Here is a 22,237-nt window from a genome sequence, read left to right on the forward strand (position 1 = left end):
TTCTATTACTGACTGGTTTGAGATATTTCCACAAAGGACTGAAAAAAGAGGCTTCTCTTTTTTCATGCCTTCTCTTACTCTGTCCTTCCCTCACTTTTTCTGTCCTTTCTTCACGTGTAACATACGGGTGGGTGGTCTTCTTTCCTGTAGTAAATTTGCTGAAAATTTCCACTCTTAGTTTTGAGGGCAGCATATGTCTGTGTAATTTAGAAGCCCTTAATAAAGCAGTAACACTTTTAGTTTCGGTGTACAATGAGAATTGGCACAAGGATAGTAATTTAATTCTTTTCTTTTACTGGAATATTGTACTTGTGTTAACATTGGATCTGATTTATAGGGGCTTCATATTTTCTGTAATTGCTAGCCAGTGCCCATTTGTGAAGGTAGGTTGTGTGACTCTTAGTTACTGCTATCAGTCTCATGCACTTTGCTTGACCTCAGACCCATAGCAGTTCCTTGAAATAAACTGGATGAGTAATATAGATTGCAGTTTTTAGCACTGGAGGAATACTGAAGTCCATACTCATTTGATTGAAATGGAAAGAAAACTACTTTCAGGCATTCTCTGACCATTTGGTGAAAGTGAATTTGTGGATGCAATGCAGGTATTGCAATTTTGTTTAATGATTTTGTTTAACTATCTATTTCTGCTTATCTAATTAAAAGATAGGTAATAAATGAATGTGTAATTATTTTCCTTTTACAATTGTTTCATCTTGATAAAATAGCTAGCTAACCAATGGTCTGAAAATGGTGTACCATTCCTTTCAGTTAACTGTACCATGTATACATACAGATACATAACTGACATATGTCTGCAGCTTCTGCTAATGCTAATGCTTAGTTGTAGCACATGGATGCAATGTTTGCTTTCTTAAATGTGAATGGAGTTGAGTAAGTAGGAAAATCTTATTTTTTTTACAGCATAAAACAGAGGCTACTAGGAAGGAGATTCTGTTGATGCTCTTTTAAGTAACATACAATAGGTATGCTATTATGAAGAATAAGCATCTCTTAGAAATATTAGCAGCATCACTTGAAAGAGAAATGCTTGTAGGGAAAAGCTTTGGAATTACAAGTTTGTTTCAAAACTGGAAAAGGCTGATGATAAGATGATGCTTGCTGCTGCTTTTATGGGTTTGACTCATGGCTTGATATTTTCTATATGGGTGATGTGTAAATGCTTCTATTGACACTTACACTCCCCACCACTACTTAAAAAATGTAGGTAAATATGTATATATTGCACATAAAGGCCTGCTTCTTTCTTTTGGCACCAGAATGCATTTGTGTTTTCATAAACTATTCTAAATAGTGTTCAATATTTTATCTCTTTCCTCTCCAACTCTTGTGTAATTCAGTTTCACCATGTTTTGTGTTTTTCCCAATCTTTTTTGTTTGTGTTTCTTTTTAATCACACAACATAGAGCTGATAAAGCAGATGATGAGGATGATGAAGATCTAATGGTGAATAAAACATGGGTCCTTGCACCAAAGATTCATGGTGGTGATGTAACTCACATACTGGACTCCTTACTTCAAGGATATGACAATAAGCTTCGACCAGATATTGGGGGTAAGTTCATAAAATGATTCAGTGTAATAGAAAATGTGAGCTAGAGATGGTGTGCATTTTGTCAAAGATGGCAGAACTATGCTTATTGCAATATTTAAAACTCAGTATAGCAAGCTAAAAGAAGAGTTACAAAATGGAGTAATTTTCTGGAACTAGTAAAAAAATGTTCTATGCAAGATTAGGCTTCATGTCCTATTTATAATCTTTTTTCTTCTTACGGAAAGTACTGGTTTTGGGGGACAGTGAGCAATCTGTAATAAATCACTAAAAGGCAATTATAATTCACTTTGTTTAACAAAGATCTTCTGTCAGAAAGAATTGTAGCTATAAACCAGCCATGGTCATTTCAAAAATTGATCTTAAGTCTGTAGGACTTCATTAAAGAATTATCCCTAGACATTTTATTCTTACTGTAGGAAATGCATTGTGTCTGTTTTGAGAAAATATAACTCAAGTCAATTGTCTTTTTCCCTTAGCTTAGATTTTGGAAAAAAATTCAGGAGTCTAAAAATATAACTTAGGACCCATTTTTTCTAGTGGAATATAGGAAGAAAAACTGCATTGCTATAGATCAAACTTTGCAGCTAGTAGGAAGGCAGTTTTGTCTTTCAGTGGTAAAGCATTAATTTGCATATAACTATTAAGCGTATATATTTGGAAGAATCTTGTTTTGAAAACATGTAGTACATGAAAACTTGCCAGCTCCTGTCTACCACTTGCATGCAGGATCACATAAAGAAAACAATATGTTTTCTTTGAGTTTGTTTCCTGAAATGTGAAGGAAGAGGTGGAGGACGTAAGTATTTGTGATGTACCTGGTATTCCCTATCAAAGAAATTCCATGTAAGTCTGTAAGCTGCTTATATGTTAAACAAAACAACAATCTAGACCTCTTTTATTTATGTAGGGGAAGAAAAAGACTCAATTTCAAACTGTACACTTTCCTTTGAAAGCTTCTGACAAATTGTTTTCTTTCCCAAACTTCTTAGTTCTGTTTTATTGATGACTGTTACCTTGGAGATGCTAAAAAGCAATAATTTTCTCCCTGTCACAGTATAATCACATGTGAATCTCACAAAGTTTGGTTTGTCTTTTCTTCATGTTCATTTAACTGAATTACTAAAAATATTTAGACAACGCAAAAAGTCCTCCAGCATGTTTTTCCTTAAATTCTCAACATGTGGCAAATGTATAGCTTACTGTTGGTTTTGCCCCCTGTTTGATGCAACAGACAGAAAAGTGATTATGTGGAAATAAATTGTCTCTTCTAGGATTCCTTCTGATGATTAGCTTGTAGGTGGGGATGACAGGAAAGAGAATTCTTTTTCTCTTCTCTCCCCATAAAACTTACAAGTAAGTGGGGAAAATACAGAGGAGGAATTTATTCTGACATGTCAAAGGCATTTAGATGGGCATGGAAGAATTTTGATGTAATTCTTACCTTTATTTTTTTGATTATATTCTGAGTCTTGATAGGACAAAAACTGTCATTTTTTTGAGAGTAATTCAATGTACAGCTTTTTGGATTCAAAATATCAGTTCCCAAAAGAAGAGACTTAGTTCTACCTTCCCTCACATAAATGTACCCTTTCTCTTCTCAAAAGTTCTGTATCAATCTGACCTTTGCTATCTGTGGCCTGCCTCCTTCCACTATACTAGAACATAAAGTTCATGAATAATCAGCCAGGGTAATGAAAAAAAGAAACTTTTCACTTCATTTTGAGGAGAGCAAATGTTAAGTATGATTGTGCCACAAGGAAGAAATTTTGGGCAACATAGGATGAAATTTCTGACTTCAGGTGAAGGCACTGCATGATGTCCATTTGTTTGAGAGCTGCAGCAGATATTTGACAGACAGAAAAACAAAATCAGTCTATATTTTATTCATCTTAGTCTGGTTCAAATATGTGGATAAAATCTGGTGTCAGATTCCTTTCTTCAGAGTGCATGGCAGTTCTTGGACAACAAGGTTATTGAACTGCAATTTTCATTATCTTTCAAACCATTAGTATCCCACAGAACATTCTTATGATAGGATTACAAAGCTTATTTACAATAGCAACATTTTTTGTTTTGAACTTGAACTTTTTGGATTTGAATCCCAGAGAAGAATTTTGTTTTCTTCCTGGTGCTGACACAGAATTTCAGCATCTCAGAGTGAGATAAGAGTTTAATTGTTAAACATGCAGTTAGTTGAGGGAGATGCTAAAGGAGAGCCAAATGAAAATTGAAACTTTGGAGGCAACACTGAAATTTAATAGGGGAAAACCACTCTGTTATTTTCTGTTTGTCTCATATCCATGAGTTGTAATAATTACTTAACTTCTACCCTTTGCTATGTTCAGTAATCTTACTAGTCTTTAACTCAATTTATGTAGTAGGCTTGAGGTGTGTGGAGCATAAATGTTCTAGCATTCTTCTACTCAGTATGAAGTAATATAGTTATCAGATAAAATCTCCTATCTGTGGTATAAATACCTTTAATTAGAGATACAACCTCGGAGTGTTGATATACTGATAAAGCAGTATTACTCTCACTGTAACATTACCTTTTGGCTGCATGATTTTTATAACCACACTGTTTCAGCTCTATTCCTGCATCAAAGTAGCTATTATTTTTGAACTTTCCTTTTCAAAGGAAAGAATTGGCTGCTCATTTTTCAACTCTCTCATCTCAGGGACACTGTTTTATTAATATTATCCTATCAATGTATGGATCATTTTTTCCAGGAGTGATGTGTGTGTGGGTGAAACACAACTGCTCTGTCTGAAAATGTAATTAAAGATAGGTAACACTCATCAAGTATCTACAACTTTGGTTGTAAACTTCAGTTTAAGACAAGTAATCATTGATGAAAATTTTAAGAATGGTGGGAATTTAAGGATAATTGCTCACGGATGTAGAAAACTTGGATACCTAGGGAAATTTGGGTAGTTGTTATTGCCCTATAACCAGGGCATGGGTAAATAATTACATCTCTCAAGTGCACTAATGTGAATAGTCATGTTCTAAGAGACATAAAGAATACATGGAAAATACAGGACTTTCAAATAGAAGTGCTATTTCTCAAAAAATACAGGTATCAGAAGGTATTCTGCTGAACAGGTGCTTTTAGTGTAGCAGCAATGAAAATAAAATATAGGCAGAAAAGTAATAAGCTCAAACTGAGGCCTAAGGATTTTTAGATTTTAATATATTTTTCATATATTTGTAACTTTGCAGAGGACGAATACATAGTTTTAACTTCTAGTACTTCTGACCTCTCCCATAGTTTAAGAAACTCTTACTAATACATTCTTGAAATTCTGTTTATTAGTCTGACAAGGACACTTTGTTTTGTACCATGTGTTGTAGACACAACAACGTGGAGGGATGAAAGATCAAGGGTAGGGGGGAGGCTCCAATGGGGCAGAACCCCAGGGAATTACCTAGCAAACTGTTCTTCCAATTGGGCAGTATTTGTTATATGTACTAGTTAAATAACTTTATAAAAATTGTAGAAATACTGTATCACGTGTGCATATATCACCATATCGTGCCAACATGAAAGCTTTCCATTAAAGGCTTGCATTTACATTATCATTTTAACATTCTTTGGAAAGGTTTTGAGGTTTATTCCAGGTAATGAAACAACTAGAAAAATACTAAGGAAAGATAGAGAGAGATGTATTTTGAATTTAAGAATATTTTCCAAGAACTGAAGAAAATCAAAATACAAGAGCAAGATGTAGAAGCACATATTCAGGGAATGTTGAAGGTATTGTGTGTGTGTACTGCATATTTAATCATGGAAATAAAAAAAGTGGTGGGATAGGAGTATCTGCCAAAGATGGATTTCTTTTAAATAAAAGGGTAAAAAGTTTGGAGAACAGGGTTCTGCTTTCATCAAAATCACTTTGAAAAAATTCTTCAGAGGTTGACCTGGAAAAATGATGTAGACACTTGGGGCTGAATTTTCAATATAAGTAGCCATGTAAGCAATAATCTTAGATAGCTGATTGTGAGAATTGTATTATTCCATTAAAAGTTGTTACAAATTGAAGGACTCTTATTTCTGAATGTGGTAGTCACCTCATTTATTTGCTGAATAACTGCTTTATTGCTATAGGTGATGCTTCTTTAGGCAAGTAATGAGGAGTTATAGAGAACATGCTCAAAGAAAATAAGCCTGGATGAAGTTACAAAAGTGGTCTTAGTTAAAGAGCATAATAAGTACTAATTAAAATAAAGGTGATGTGACTTAAATCTTCATTAGAAAATCAGGGCATTGTGGTAAACTATGGGGACTGGTAAGTGAATTTAAGTGGACTGCCATGCTCCTGTTTTATGTATTAAAAAAATGGATTGGAGGAATGAAAATAGCAGTATTAAGAAACAAAATGTGCAATGTTCTGGACTTCTACAATAATGATAATTACTTCTGTCAGGAGATAGGTATTTATAGAATGAGAATAGCTGATAAGAAGAGCTCTTAAGTGTAGAAAGAAGAGATATATCAAATATCAAAAGCTGAAAACTAAGCCCACAAAAATATAGGCTAAAAAACAGGCACTTTGAATGTCAGGGGCAATTACTAAAATAATTTATCAATGATTGAGATAGATTTTTATTACTATGATTTGTCTTATGAGGGATAAACAATTTTCAAAATTTTTAGAACTGGAATAAGTTTAGTCTAGTGAAAAAAAGTCAAAGCAGGAAATCAGAAAGTGAGTATATCTCTCTAGACTGGGCTTACCAAACAGGTTCCCTGTGTGCTTCAGCTACATTAGAAGCTGACCTTGTGGTCAGCTGCTCCTTTGTGCTCTTCTTTCTCTGTCTCCCCCTCCCACTTGAATATGCACTCTGTGTCCTCTCACCTTCTTGCTTTACTCTAGCCTGCATCATACTGTCTTTCAGTGTAAATATTTAAAGTGTTCAAGCCCTTTCTCCCCTTGTTTAAAACACTGCTGTTCTGCACTTCATGCAGAATGTGTTAAATAGCCTTCTTCCTACATGTAGTGTTTTGAGGGCTAATACCAAGTTTTAAATTAAAGTAAGAAGTAGTCAATGTAGGAAAATCTTCTCAATTTGTTCTTCTCAAAGTATCAAGAAGGAATTTTCCTCCAGCATTTGTCATTTTCATGAACTCTAATCACTTCTAGTTCAAGAACACAAGAAGTATTAATTAATTAATCTTTCTAATTCAGAAGTACATTTCTCTGTACCATACAGAAGAACTAAGGTAACCCTTCAGTATAACTGGACTTGAGAGGGGAAAAAAAGGAGGTGGAGGGGGAAGAATCCTGTGAGCATTTCAAGGTGAGAGATTCTTCATAATGAAGTATCCAACATTACTTGAGGAATAAGGCAGGATATACTTTGATCCATCTCCTTGTGTTCTGGTCTAGCAGTGGGGCTGCTGTTATAAAAAACAGGATTGCAAATTAAAGGAAGAGGACATCTGTTTGCAGAATGTGATGTATGTTAAAAGGATTACATTATACATATGACAATATACACACATTATAATCTTTTTTCTCACTCTGATGTTTTAGTCTGTGTGTATGAGTTCTTGTGCTGTCTCCATTCCTTTATGAGCTCTGCAGAAATTGGAGACATTTGCAGCTCAGAATCAAAGAATAACAGAATTACAGAATATTTTGAGTTGGAAAGACCCATAAGGATCATTGCAGGAAGTACTTATTTATCCCCCAGGAAATAAATTGGTTTCCAGAATTTGTTGAAACTTTCTGTGAAGCATGCTGGGGACAGGATGGTGATCAAATGACTCTGTCCTCTATGGTCATACAGAAAATCCTTTGTGCAGCCTCACTAGTGTGTCTTTCTGTCAGGCTTAGGTTCACACTGTTAACCAGATTTGGAATCAGGGCTAATTTTGTCCCAGGTGAGCTTGACAGGAAAAAGGTATCTTGAGATATTTAGGAAATGCATCTTGCCTGTCATTGTGGCTGGCAAGGATGTCAGTGTTACAGTGTTTCTTTCTGTATGTCTGTTCGAGTTTTCAGAAATTTGAAAAATCTTCTTACTCAAGATTTTAGGTTTGTTGTTGAACACTTGGGCAATCTCTGAAGCTTTGCTGTATAAAAAAATAAATCTGATGACCTAGGGTCCTTCTCCTATGAAATCAAAAACTCTTTTTGTTTATACCTTCCCACTTTTATATCTGCAGATTAAAAGAGATGTTTATTTGATTGTGGCATGTCATAAAAGGACTAGCAGAGCTCTATTATTATTATTATTATCCCTCTTCTTTCCATTGGGTACAAGGACTTACGTCCTCTTATACCCACATTCTGGTTCTCCAGCACAAACTAGAAGAAAATTCTTGTTAAAATTATGAAATAAAAATGCATACTTTCCTCTTTCATTTGTACTCTTTCTTTTGCTGTATGAACCAGTTAGGAGAAAAAAAAGAACTATCAGAGCCTCCTGTACTTCAGGTGTGCTTTTCCTGGACACTGTTCGACTTTGCATCCTTCTATAAATGCACAAAGTAGAGAGTATATTCTGTAATGGAATATATTTTTAAAAGTTTTTGGTCTCGTGTCTTCACAGTGAGTTTCCCTGTTTTTCATAGTTTTCCCTGTTTTTCAATAAAATAAGTTTGTTAATGTTTAGCTTTTAAATTACTTTCATTGAAGAGCTTTCAGTTTGGTGTTTTAACCAGTGTATTAATCAAGCTGATGAGAGAATATTAGTATTCTCTAGGTGTGCTATAGCTTCATGAATTGAAGAAACCTGTGGTGAAAAGTTATTTTGTATCTGTTACACATTCTCAGTAGAAATTGATAGAAGACACTTCATATTGATCCCTTGCAGCTGATAAACACATTTGTCCCAGACCTCATGGTTTGTTGCACGAAAAAATGTTCCAAACTTGTTTTCTGTTTAGGATTGTATTTTTGTGTTGGAAGACAGGTTTGGTTTGGTCTGGTTTTATTTGTTTTTCCTTCCTTTACCTTTTTTATCTATGTTATATTTGATCAAAAAACACAGGTGGAGATTGCATTATGAACTAAAAAGTTCAAGTTGATCATTCTAAAAAGTCATGCAATAAGAGAGCCGTCATATATGATCCTTCACAAAATGAACAAACCAGAAATTTAATTATTATGAATCTAATAAAAGAATACCATATATGCTGTTTTTTTAGTTAAATAAATTAAATTGCACCAACAATGTATGCAGATAATTAAATATGTAATTATTATGGTTATTGTTCTGTTTAGTGAGAACTACGGTAATTGAAACAGATGTCTATGTTAACAGCATCGGTCCAGTTGACCCAATCAATATGGTAAGTTCTGATTATTGACAGAAAACATAATCTGCATGTTTCTATGGGTTAATATTATGAAATAATTCTAATCTCATTCAAATGAGTTTCTTTATTTCTTACTGTGTATTGTTATGCTACTGTATATGATTGTAGTTATTGCAGAGGTACATTTAGTCTCTCTGAAATTGTTGTAATTTTAAAAATACAGTCTTTCTTTTAAAAAAGTGAGGTCACACTGAGTACATTGTATCAAGTCCATGTTTTAGTTTGCATTAAACGTTTCCACAATCTTTGTATATACCTGGTTTATCTCTGGCCTGGTTTCCTGGAGCTACTCTTCAGAGCCTAAGAAAAATAACAATTGACAAAGCAGTTGTGAACAAGACTATTTTCAGTGAAGTGATCTATTGTTTGTTTGTTTTTTCTTCAAATTCGTAGAAAGCAAAATTTGAAATGAACTCTTTTGCCCTTTTTCCATTTAGTTTTCTGTGTCCTTTTCAGTGTGTGCGTGTGTACATGACTGGTTTCTTAGAAGCTAAGAAATGCATCTGACCTTGTTTGTGATACACCTGCTGAGATCTGACCTTTCTGTTTGGTACCAACACTGAAGTAACAGCACTTATGAGGAAATTGGGTGTGTGGTAGTTTCTTAGTTCTCTTAGACTGTGTGTTGTATGAAATGGTGGAGGCTTTAGAAAGGCCTTTTGGCATGACTTCTTCCCAGGACTAAGATGGGGACTTGCCCTCAGGTGACTTTGGGTTTACCTCCTCTACTTCCTCCCTACAGATTTGCTGGCAGTATTGAATTTGCATGGCAGAGAAGAGTTCTGTTCAGAGGCTGGAGCATGCCAGTGCAGGGGGCCTCTGAGCATTTTCTGTCAGTGTGGTAATTCTCAATTACTATTAAGGATCTTGCGGTTTAGATGTACGGCATCATGTGGGATGGAGAACGGTGATCTTCAGTGATCGGAAGCCAAGCAAGAAAAAACAGTGGTGCTTAGATACTATGGAAAAAGATGCAGATCTGTGGAGAAAGATACTCATTCTAGCATAGTGATCTATCCAGCTTAGAGTTGTCATTACCTGGGGCTGTGGCAGGGAAGACCAGGACTGTATGTAATGAAATGTGTGATAGAGCATAAGAGTGACGGAGCAGGGAACATTTTCCAGCTTCTATGTCCAGTGTAAGTGATGTCTTTGTTTTTGTCTGTCTCCCTTCTGCAGTCTTTCTCTTTTGCTTCTCTCTGTTTAATCCTCTTCTGAAGGAACTCACTGTGGAAGCAAACTGTGACGATGTGTAAGGAGGATCTAGGAAGTGGTAGAGACTTCTTTTCCCAGTAACCTACATAAGCTCTTCAGCCTGTGGCCAGTATTGCACAGACTGGAACTGAACATGAGAAATGCTTACAGCTTCAGTTTTCTAGTTTTAAAGAGCCAGCACATGGCTGGCTTTGCAGAATAGCCCTGCCCCATCTCCCATGCCCTCCTCTTTCCTCTGCAGCCACTGGGAAGACTTCCAGCTGTGGTTCAGCTATGAAGCACGATCTCTTGTGTGCACACAGCTTCCTTCTGCTCACTCAGCCCAGGGTCTGGGAGTATCAGCAATGGAACTATTGCATGTCAGTTGTTTAGAGGTCTCTCCACTTCTGCTGGAGCTGTGCTAGAGCTGGGTGGTGATGTCCTTGCCATGCTGCTAGTAAAACCCAGTCATAATAGCTTAAAGTCCAAGGTAAGGACTGGCATCCTACTGAAAAGGTGAATTACTTCACTAGAGAGTAGGATCCTAACAGTTAATAAAGGATGTTTCTCTCCAACCTTCTGATTTCTCTTTAAAAAAAAAGAATGATGAAGCACAGTAAAGGGTAATAAGGTAAAAGTTACTAAGATATAGAACTTTAAAAACTATCCTATACTTTTTAAAAATTGACAGAAAACTACTTAGCAATTTAAATTACAGTCTAAAACTACTGTGGCCTTCATGAAAGGGCAATTGCTTCCACTGGGCTTGCACTTCAAGAACATGACTTTTATGAGCATCTAACCTCAGTACAGAGATCAAACCTTTGTAAAAATAAGTAAAACCATATACTTGAAAATAATTTGATTAAGGTTTTCAAACAAAAAAGAAATGTTTTTATTCTGGGAAACTACAATCTCAGCAAGATAAATAATAACAATTTTTCCCCTGTAAGTTCCTTTTATGTGAGCCGTTGATTTCATTAAGAAGGCACATTCCCTGGAGTCAATGTTGTTTGAGATTTTTAACCAATAATCCCAAATTTGCTTCCATTTCAAGGGCTGTCCTTAGCCCCTAATTTGATCATTTAATAATAGAATACATTTTCTGTGATTTCCAGTCCCCATTTGATTACTAAATTGCCACATACATTAATTCACTCTGGCAAATGATGTCCTTTAACTATTAAGTTTGGATACAATATGGCGTGATGTAGAGAGTATTTTTTCTGACAGCGACGCTGAAATAGTATATCAAAGGAGTATGTTTGTCTGAAAGCTTTAGAGAACACGTACTATGAGAGGAAGCATTTGGTTTTTTAATTGTCTATTTTTCTCTTGCTATTTGATAAACTCCCACTTTCGTAATTGAGGTCTATGCATGACAGTCACTGGAGCTTGTTTTTGAAGGCTGTTGTATTTTGGCTTTTACTATTTACCCAGATCTACACAACTTTAGATTTTAGATTCTATATTCTTAATTCACCCCACGATTAAGATACATTTTCCTAGAACTTGTGATCTCTTCATGAATCTGAATCCTGAGTAAACACTTTAAACAGGTGTCTGGATCAGTAGAGTATTTAGCCTTATAAGACTACATCTAAAGATTTTTGAATCTTAGAGCTAATCTGTGCTAGGCATTGTGCAACAACCATGTAAAATGAAGCTAAGTGCCTTTACATGGCACATTCAGGACTAGCAGGGTATCAAGCCCAGCCAACATGGACTTGTGAAAGTAAAGTCCAGCTTGACTAACCTGATCTCCTTCTATGATAATATTACCAGCTTAGTAGACGAGGGAAAGGCTGTGTTCTATCTAGACTTTGGTTGAATATTTGATACCCTCTCCCACAGCATCCTCCTGGAAAAACTGGCAGCTCATAGCTTCCATGGGTGGACTCCAGAACAGCTGGCTGGAACCGGAAAGTTGTGGTGCATGGAGCTCAGTTGGAAGCCAGTTACCAGGAGTGTTCCCCAGGACTCAATACTGGGACAAGTTCTGTCTTTATTTATGATCTGGATGAGGGAATCAGGTGAATTGCAGATGACACTAAGCTGAGTGGGCGTGTTCATCTGCTTGAGGGTAGGAAGGGCCTGCAGAGAGACTTGGACAAACTTGATCAGTTGGCCAAGGACAGCTGAAGAAAGTTCAGCAAGACAAAGTTCTGGGTCCTGCACTTGGGTTACAGCAACTCCATGCAGTGCTGCAGGCTGGGGGAAGAGTGGCTTGAGAGCTGTTCAGCAGAAAAGGACTTGGAGGTGCTGGTTATCAGCAGCTGAACATGAGCCAGGGTGTGTGCCCAGGTGCCATCCTGGCCTGTATCAGCAATAGTGTGGCCAGAAGGACCAGGACAGTGGTTTACCCCCTGTACTCGGCACTGGTGGGGCCACAACTTGCGTGCTTCAGTTCTGGGTCCCTCACTTTCCAAAGGACATTGAGGTGCTGGGGCATGTCCAGCAAATGGCAGTGAGGCTTATGGAAGATCTAGAAAACATGTCTTAGGAAGAACAGCTGAGGGAGCTGGCTTTGTTTACTCTTGAGAGGTTCAGGGGGAAGTCTCATCACTGTAAAACTCCCTGAAAGGAGGTTGTAGTGAGGTTCTACAGTGCCTACAGTGGGAGGACAAGAGAAACTGGCCTCAAGCTGAGACAGTTAACATTCAGATTGGATATTGAAAAAAATTTTTCACTATTTGGATGGTCAAGCATTGGAATAAGTTGCCTGGGGAGGTGGTGGAGTCAGCTTCAGCAGTCACCTGGAGGTGTTTAGAAGGTGTCTGGATCATATGCTCAGTGATGTGGTTTACTGGTTTAGGGGCTACAGTTCTGGGCTGGTGGTCAGACTTGATGATCTTATAGCTCTCTTCCAGCCTTGACGATTTGATGATTCCAAGTGCATTTTTATGAGCAAAATCTTGATCCTCAGTAGCTCTGCAGTTGTCTTGGGATTTCTTTACAGAGTTTAGATAAGCAGTGGATATTTAGAACCTATTCTTACTATATGTTGAACACTATAAATAGAATATTAGGCTTTTACTGCCTTTTTCCTTCCAAACTAGGGCCAAGATAAAAAGCAACCATTGTTTGGTGGTGATACAAGTAGTAGAGTCTGATATATGGTCTCAGTGCAAAAATGCATGTTGATCCATGCTGCCTGTTAGCCTCATTAGCTTTCTCAGACCTGTGTTCATCCTCCAAACACTATATATTCATAAATATGCAAAGTTTTTGCTACTGATGCCCCAAGCTGTCCAGGGGAGAACCACATCAGCACCACAGCTTTTGTGGCTTGACAAGGCTGTTCAAGTGCATAAATCAGTTGGCTGGGAGAGGTGTGGCACCCCTCCAGGACATTTCTGCCTGCCTTTAACTAAGAGATGACCTTTTCTTATCATTTATGTTTGATCAAAACTCTTATGACAATAAAATGAGAGGAATTTTTTGAGAAGGAATGCAGGTGCAGCTCCTTAAGTGATAAGAAGCAGAATCAGTTCATTCCGTCAAAAATGACGAGCGAAAAGTTCATACTTCCCCTGTATTTGATGTACATTTACTCAAGTGTCATGTAGTAAACAGTTAGAAAGAAACAGATTGTTTCTATAAAGATGCAGAGACATCATGACTGATAGACTAAATACTAAAAGAAAGTTCTCTACCAGACTGACTATATCTGTCTGTATAAAACTAAATACACATATAAATATATAGGTTTACAGAAACAAAATTATGTTTTAAAATTTCTTTGCTTTTTAACGAGTTTCTAAATCATGATTTAACACTTTGAAGCATTGTGATGTCATTGCCATTTTAGCGTGTTTGAGTGCTACTAATTTTTATTTCCCTTCCTGTGGATAAGATGATGCTCTGTATTCCCTTTTTGTATTTATTATTGGAATTTGCAGTTAGAAGGCCCAATCTGAAAATTCCATGATGAATTTTTGAGACTACACTTTGCTACAGCAGTGCAATCTCTTTGTTATTTTCCAAAATTTCTCTTCTGTGGATAATTCAGCTTTTGTCACATGATCTTTGCTTATTAACCATTGAAGGCTACTCTGATCACAGGTTGAAGCCATACTTTGAAGCCTACCACTCATATTTTTAACAGGAGAGCTAAAGCACTTAGCAAATCAGATCTTCACAGAGTATACAATATGCTACTTTGGTAGGCAGATGGCATGGCCTGGATATTGGTAGGATACAATTTTTCTTGTCATATTGTACTATTTCTGACTTTATGTAGAATGTGCTGGTGGTGAATTTTAAGTATCCTTTGACTTCTAAATTCCAATTCATTCTCTAGTTGCAGTAACCAGCTGCAGGTTTTTTATTTTATTTTTATTTTTTCATGGTATCCACGTATCAATGGGATCAGTGTCCTATTACAGATTGCCCAACATTATTGCACTTGTGGAGGATACTTTGTGGCCAGGCATGTCACTGCACTTATTCTTCTGGTCACTAAATTTGTAGTAAGGGTTTGAAGGTCCGTACTCATACTTTACAATGCAATATAATTTACACAAAGTACACAAGAATATAAGTAATCATGACCTGAGGATATATTATCTGAATGTACCCTGAGATACAATACAAAGATTCACACTCTTTCTGTGAATTATTCTGTAAAACAACACAGTTTAAACTCTGGTTTTGAATTACATTAAATGTTGTGTTACTCAATGACACTGTATTTAGCAAGGCCCTGTTCCTGCAGATACCTAGTTAGTTTACATGTGTGAACATTGTCATCACATGTCACATTGACTTAAGGATTTAAAAAACACTATAGAAGAAAATCTAAAGTAGGAGTTGTCTAAAGGAAAGAAATTAACTCTTTCTCTCCCCCTCCTTGTCTGTCTGTTACAGAGCTGTGTGTCTAAAGGAGCACAGTTCCACACAAGAAATCTAAACATAATAAATCAGTGCTATGCAAATGCTGCAGTAATAGTAGCATTTCAGGACTGGGTGAGCACTGCTTGTCATGGTTTGTGAAATGCACCTGAAGCTTATCCTGGAGGTTGCTTTCATTTTTGAAGACTGTTTTGAGGTGAACCACTGTCTCTATGAGCTTTATGCAGACTGATGATAGGAAGATCGTGAGGCATACACTTTGGCCCATATTTAAGAATTTATGAGGTTTCCTAAAGGTTATGTGGATTCAGTGTGCAAGCAATGGAGATTTTTGAAAGTCAAGTTTATGCACTTTGTGCAAATTGGCTTAATTCTCTTTCAAATGGCAGGAATTCTGTGATCAAATCATTCATAATACAGGAAAAAAGTACCAATGGGTCTTTGAATATTATTATGTTCCTTATTGTACAGTATCTTCTTTGAAAGAAGTTAGAATTACATTTTGTTTCCCAATGTACACTTTTATTTCAATTAGGGAAGAGAGATTCCAATCATTGTGGTGTCTGTCAGCACTGCAAGTGATCATGGTTAATTGGCTTACTCAGATGACTGTTTGAGATTGATGGACACTGTTCATGTACAGCAGCTGAGTAAATATTTTTTCAGTAGCCTTGAGCATTGTGGTTTTTATTATGGAATATACTTAAAAAAGTCAAACCCCATATTTCTGCTGTATTTCTTGTTACCATCTCTAGTAACTGAGTAATACTTCACTAGTACAGCTTCATGATCTTTTTTTATTGCCCAAAAAGATTAGCTTTAATTGATCAATCTGGGTCTCGCAGTTTCATTGCTGCTATTGGAAAATAGCTCTAAGCTTGTCTTGTTCAGAGAGATTTGGCCAAATATGTTCAATATTCTGCCCATACTGGGACAGCAATTCCTTTGTTGTTTGCAGTTCCTTTGTTGGTCCCAATTCCTGTGAACAATTTGAAGGGAATGGTGAAGCGTGAGGGAAAATGCAGTTACTGTACAAGTGACAAATGTTGCTGTAGCCTTCTGAAACCAAAGCAGAGAACAGACATCTTTGCAGTCCTGACTTTAAAGGGCATTCAGTATTTTTTTAATGTTTTCAGCTGCAGTTTACCAATTGTCCCTTAATAGGTATGAAGCCAGGAGAGGTACTGAAGTTCCACACAAGTCACTAGGAAAATCTATGCTCTTTGCTGTATAGGACGGTCTTATTTCCATGTGTAATATAATATCAGTGCTATTATGTAAGGCTGCAGTCTTTTTGTGCTGTGGTTGGTTCTAAAATTTTAGATTAGTTCATGCTTTTGGAAATACTGGTTTTGAATTGTACCATTGCATCACTTTAGTCACAGTTGGCATGGCTACAGTAATGATAATAACTAATATAGTAATAGTACTACTACTACAAGTACTGTTTATTTTTACTTCACTCCCCTGATTTCAGTAGAGTGTGCCAGCATACTGATCAGAAATCCTATTTGTTTTGTCTCAGATTCATAGCATTCACAACCAGAGCAATAATCAAACTGTCTCTGAAGCACCTGAGATTTCAGATGCAAGTGCTCTGTATTTGCACAGGGCTAATCTGTGATTCTTTAATTTGTTAAAGAAATGGCAGGTGTGATGAGCTGTGGATGTGAATAGGGCTAGACAACAATTCTGAAAAAGCTTCCTTTTTATCTGTGGTCAGTCTGTCAGTGTGTTGTGGTAAAGTCTCTTAGTTTCTTGTATTCCTAACAATTGATCTATTTAAGTATTGATGTGAATGTATTTCTTAAAGCTTTTCCTTTATTGCTTCTGCACAGTATGTCTTCCATGGTCACATTCTCTTCTCCTGTGCTCGGTTCCTTCTTGGAAGTTTCATGCACAAAATTAGCCACCTTTCTGTGTCAGTTGCCTGCTATTCTGTGTCTCCTTTTGTCCAGATTTGACAATTGAATTTCTAAATTCTGTCTTGTGTCACTCATATGTGTTCACAGTTGTTTTGTTAGCTCAATATGGCAGAATCACAGCTTTGAAGCTTACAACTTTTCACCTCTTACACACTCTCAGTTGCTGTGAATAATCATTATTCTATGCCATTGAGGACTGAAATCTAAAAATTTTCTATGATGTGATGGATCTTAGAACCAGGAGTAGGGTCTCGGTTTTAGTCTTGCAAATTCTGAACACAAAGGGATTTTGTATTTCTTTATTTTTTAATCCATCACATTAAAACTCTTGTCTGAATTCCCACTGTTACGCTAATTTATGTCTGTAACCTTTCCAGTTGCCGTTTGGCTCCACTCATATTATCTAGAGATGTCCTGTAGGTAGAATTTTCCACTTTTTCTACTGACTTATTTCTTGCTCAAGTTCTTCTTTTGTCTTCTCTTTCATTGGATCTCACACATAAACTGTTCCCTTTCACTTTCAAGGTACTTCAAAACCTGTCCTCAGCGATTTTTAGTTGGTTTTTTTTTTCCTCAAGAGGCCATTTCCTGCCTCAGATCTTGCTGGTTTCTGCTCCCATACTTTCAACTTTTTATATCAGTTTCTACCAAGATGCCCTTTATGCTAGAAAGAAACTTCCTACAAATGTCTGCAAAGCCACTTCATTGTTTTTCTGTTTCTGTTTAAACTTACTTTTCCTTTCACTCATTTACCATTTTTTTCCCCCTCTGTGAAGGTTACGAAATATCACAAAGAATTAAGCTGGTGTTGTGCTAAAGTTGCTATATGTAATTATGCCCCTGTTGGCTTTCCAAATCTTTCTTTTTATGTTAAATTCAAGCCATGAGCTCCTTGCAGAGGTTATGTATCCTCTATAAGCAATTTTGAGTGACTGCATAGTTCAGTCGGGATCTGAGATGATCTAAACCAAGACTAACATTGATGTAAGTATTACATAGCATTTCATTGAGTAGGTAAAGGTATTGACTAGTATTAAAGCTAACCCAAACAACACTTTTCTCTCTCTTCTCACCCCAAAGCTGCACAGACTACTTGTCTGTTCTGATGTATAGTTTATCATTACTTCCTGTGCCCTTATATCCTGTCCAAATACTTTGTCTTCTTCATCTGTGTTGTGTCCCTTGTGTCTGCAGCTAAGAGAAGATCCATTTAATTTTTTGTCTGTACCTCTTATCTCTGTGTCAGCTATAAGATAAATATTTTGAAGAACATTACACACCTGTTCTTTGTTATTAATTCTTTATCTGTCTGTTTATATGGACATAACATCGTGCTTCATACTTGTTGAATAATTCTGCTGGCCTGGATTTGAACTGGGTTTTTGAGAAGAGAGGCACAGGGTGGCTTTAACTTGCAACAGAGGTTGACCTCAGCAATGGCTCTTACCACAGAGGCTTTCATGGTCACCTCTGCCACTGTGCACCAACAAAACGTGCTGTAATTCACTGGCCCCTACAAGTGCTGCCGTCAGGGTCTGTGCTGACACTACAAAAACTCATTCTCTCTTACAAGCCAGGCATCCACAGCTGGGTTTTTCTCCTCCTGGTGCATGCTACAAGAATTTCACTTTGCTGAGAGGGGAACAGTCTGGAAAGCTTTGTCCTGCAGCAGCACCTCCAAGCTGTTTACCAGGAGAGTAACCCCACCCCTGGAAAGAGTGTTGCCTCGCTCCCTTGGCAGTAGGGGTGGCTGCACTGACCATGTAGCTGTTAAGAAATGGAATATGCTTTTGCTAATAAGTGAATGCAACTTCACTGCCTGTTTATCTTGGCTTCCATTTTATTGTGACTTTGCACTATTTTAAATTTTGCCAAGTCTTTTACGTCTGGGTGCTTATTTAGACCACCATGGAGAATGCCTGTTTAAAACACTTTTTCTTGGGCTGTTTTGAAGTGTGACATTCACCAGCATACAGTACATGCTGATTGAGATGTTGCCTTTTTGAATAACAGTAGTGTCTCTATTGCAGAGGTTTATCCCCATAACAGGTTATGCTCTTGAGACCAGTAAGTAGAGGCTCCTTTTAGGAAGTTCTTGATGGCTGTACATGCTCTTATATATTCTGTATCTTGTACAGTATAGCAGATGATTGATGTTCGGAGCTGATTTCTGCCTCATCAACCAGAAAACCAAATAGGTATGCTGTATTTCATGGAGGATGATGTATTTTACAGGAGTTGCAGAGTACAAACTAGACAAGTCTGTCTGCCATCAGTGTTGGGATTTTGAACCATGTACATTAAAGACCAAAGAGTAGCTCTGTAGTTAGTCTTGCTTTGAGAACAGTTGCACCATACTGAACAGCAAAGTATTACCTTCACTAATCAAGGGAAGCTATAAAACTGTGTATGCTTGAGTAATGTACGGCTTTGTTGTTAAAGTTGCCTGTGAGTCCAATTTCGGCTAGAGTGTCTCTAATTACAGGAAGGTAAATGTAGCTGCTTAATTTAGAAAGTACAGTCAATGGAGCTGATAAATCACTACTGACAATCTCTAAGCCAAATACTTAATCCATTTATTCCTGGGTTTTTGATATATAGGCATTTACATATGTTGGGTGGTTGGGGGTTTTTTTTGTTTTTTTTGTTTGCTTGGGTTTTTTTGTTTCAGGTTTTTGGGATTTTTTGGTTGCTGTTGTTGTGGGGTTTTGTTTCAGGTTTTGTTCTGAGTTCTCTTCTCTAGCTCTTTCTAGAGTTTAATGTTTGTCCATGAGATCTACTGGCTGAAATATTCAATTTTCTATTGTAAAATAAATCAAAATTGTTATATAATTTTTACCATGAGAATGTATATAGATTATGTATAATCTTACCTGTTTATGTATAACTTACCTGCTTTCTCTCCTTGTGCTCTCTTCAAATGACCAAAATCTAAGCTGATGGGACAAAAGCATAGATTTTTTTGAAGTGCTTCAGTTACTTTTCTAGCTAATCTTTTTGCTGTTGGCAAGATTTTAATGATAGTTTGTAATCTACAAAACATTGAAATAAGTCTTGCCTTTTATTCATATTGTTGTTTGCATCTGCCAATTTGCATGTTCAAAATAAGGACTAGATTAGCACAGATGCCAAATTATGATGTGAAGAGTGAGATTTTTTTTTCTGAATTGTGACTATGTTGTACTCCCTCACCTTCTGTAGATATGATTTTTATATTTCCACTTACCCTGTGCGTATGTTCTCATAGCATTCTCCAGTGTGATTATCTGTACAATTATAGCAATCTGACTGATTAAAAGACTATGGAAGCAGACACTATGCACTTCTGTTCACTGCATTTCCTGTAGCCCTCAGCTCCTCTGTGGCTGCAGTATCATTAATGTAATATTACAGGTATGTATCAGCACTGTGGTTTGTTGGATCTATTAGGTTTTACCCTAAGGTCAGTAAGTTCAGATTGCTTTACAGAGTAAACTAAAATGGTTTACTAAACCAAGAAATTTTACTTTTGCTTTGGTCTCAGTCATGTGGATTAAGTTCTGAAACCATCGTTGGCCCTGAAGCAGCTCAAAAAAAATCTCTATAAAGGGCTTTTAAAGTAACCTACCAGGGAGAGTAACCACATTTTCAACATTTTGTTAAGAGAGGTTATACATCAAGGATAGGTTAAGTATTTTAATAAATTACTTTATAACCCCTTATTGATGTTCAAAGAAATTTGGGTGAGGGAAAAGGTAAAGGTTACGAGTGTTTATTGGCAGCACCCTGGGAAGATGAAGATAAATTGGCTAATGTTCGATGCTTTATTTTGTGCTTACCTCTTAGGAAAGCGTGTGGCTACTGATTTTGTCTATTACATTTTTTGTTTTTAAAATCTATTCATCAGAATACTAAATTGACATTTGGTTTTAAATCATATCTCTTATTGTGGAAACATATAGACTAATGAAATGCTTTCTATAGTTTCCCCTTCTTAATTTTTTTCCTGAAAAATTCCCTGCCTCACTGACATCCAATTCCAGTTTAAGGAATTAGAATGCTGAATAGAATGATAAAATAACTGAAAAAAGTGAAGTCATATCAGCTTGTTAGCTGAACTGCTTTGAGGGGCTCCATATGAAACAGATTTCAGAATGTGCCATTACAGAAACCTTGAGGTGCCCTTCACACAAAATTTTGAATCTGGAAGAACAGTTGGGGTGAGTTTCTGAACAAAGATGAAATGATAGGAATATGTTTTTATTCATTTTTCTATGAATTTCACTGGTCATTAGCTGCATTGTAGGTCTGTAGTTTGCATCAATTTTTTAGTGCTGAGTTTGGTTTTGGGACTCTCCCTTGATTTTCTGTTTGGCCTCATGAAACTAGGACACTTTCTCCTGTTCTCAAATAAAATGTGTCACATTTAATGTAATCTAGCCAACAATTCAGCTACTTGTTACTTGCCTTCTCCACAATTTTTTTATTGTGGAATATCAAATCAGTTGTTGGACTGTCAGGAAAAATATCCAAGAATTCTTTTTTTCTTCTTTGCTAGATTTTTTCCTGTCCTTATTGATATTATATTGGAATTTGTGCGATGCAGTTTATAATGAGAAACAGTTTTGTTAGGTATCTGCCTCTCTTTCTTTCACAGCTTTCCAGTAAAAAAAAAAAAAAAGCAATCCACTGACCTATTTTCAAGTCTGACTGTAATTGAACTCTTCATGACAATAAAACAAAATGACAAACAATGAAACAAATGACAAAATTTCATGACAAAATATTGAGGATTCTATTTAACCCCCTTCAGTTGCTGTTCCTGCTTTGTTTGAATATTTTTATTAAATATATATATATAATATTATATTAGATATGAATATTTTTATTTATATATTAAATGACTTTCACTCTCACTCAGGCTATGAATCTGTTTGTCAATAGTCACAATTTGTGCCTTGCCTGGCCCTTTAATGGTAATCTCTGATTAGTCACACTGTTCCCACCCTTTGGAATTTGTTAAGGTCTTTTAGAGAGGAAAGAGATGCAGGAGGATTGAAGTTATCTGTAAATAATTAGGCAGGTGGGCTCTTCATGCCAGCTGTGAAAAAAAAGTGCTCAGCGATTAAATCAAATGCCAAATATGAGCCGATATGTGCCATTGTTCTTGAACCCTCTGAGGCTAAATATGAGTAACCATGCATTCTGCTATGGCTGTGACTAATGCAGCCATAGATGGATTCACTTTATTCTACATGGCTGTTTTGTCATTAGTTTAATTTGAAAGAGAGAGTAGTAAACCAATTTTTATGGTTGCACAGTGGCATTAAATGGTGAGTTTCATGAAAGACTTGTAGAAGTGATAGGAGTATTAATTTTAA

General features: G+C 36.5%; 1 protein-coding gene across 1 annotated transcript in view; it reads left to right on the forward strand.

Moving 5' to 3' along the window:
* GABRG1 (gamma-aminobutyric acid type A receptor subunit gamma1) overlaps window positions 1-22,237 on the forward strand; it is a 53,891-nt gene that overhangs the window by 15,290 nt on the left and 16,364 nt on the right. Inside the window, exons 2-3 of the mRNA XM_058838038.1 lie at window positions 1,428-1,576; window positions 8,810-8,877. Of these exons, the coding sequence (XP_058694021.1) occupies window positions 1,428-1,576; window positions 8,810-8,877 (217 nt within the window). The remainder of the gene's footprint in view (window positions 1-1,427; window positions 1,577-8,809; window positions 8,878-22,237) is intronic.

The sequence above is a fragment of the Poecile atricapillus genome, chromosome 4 (genome assembly GCF_030490865.1).
Source record: "Poecile atricapillus isolate bPoeAtr1 chromosome 4, bPoeAtr1.hap1, whole genome shotgun sequence".
NCBI lineage: Eukaryota > Metazoa > Chordata > Aves > Passeriformes > Paridae > Poecile > Poecile atricapillus.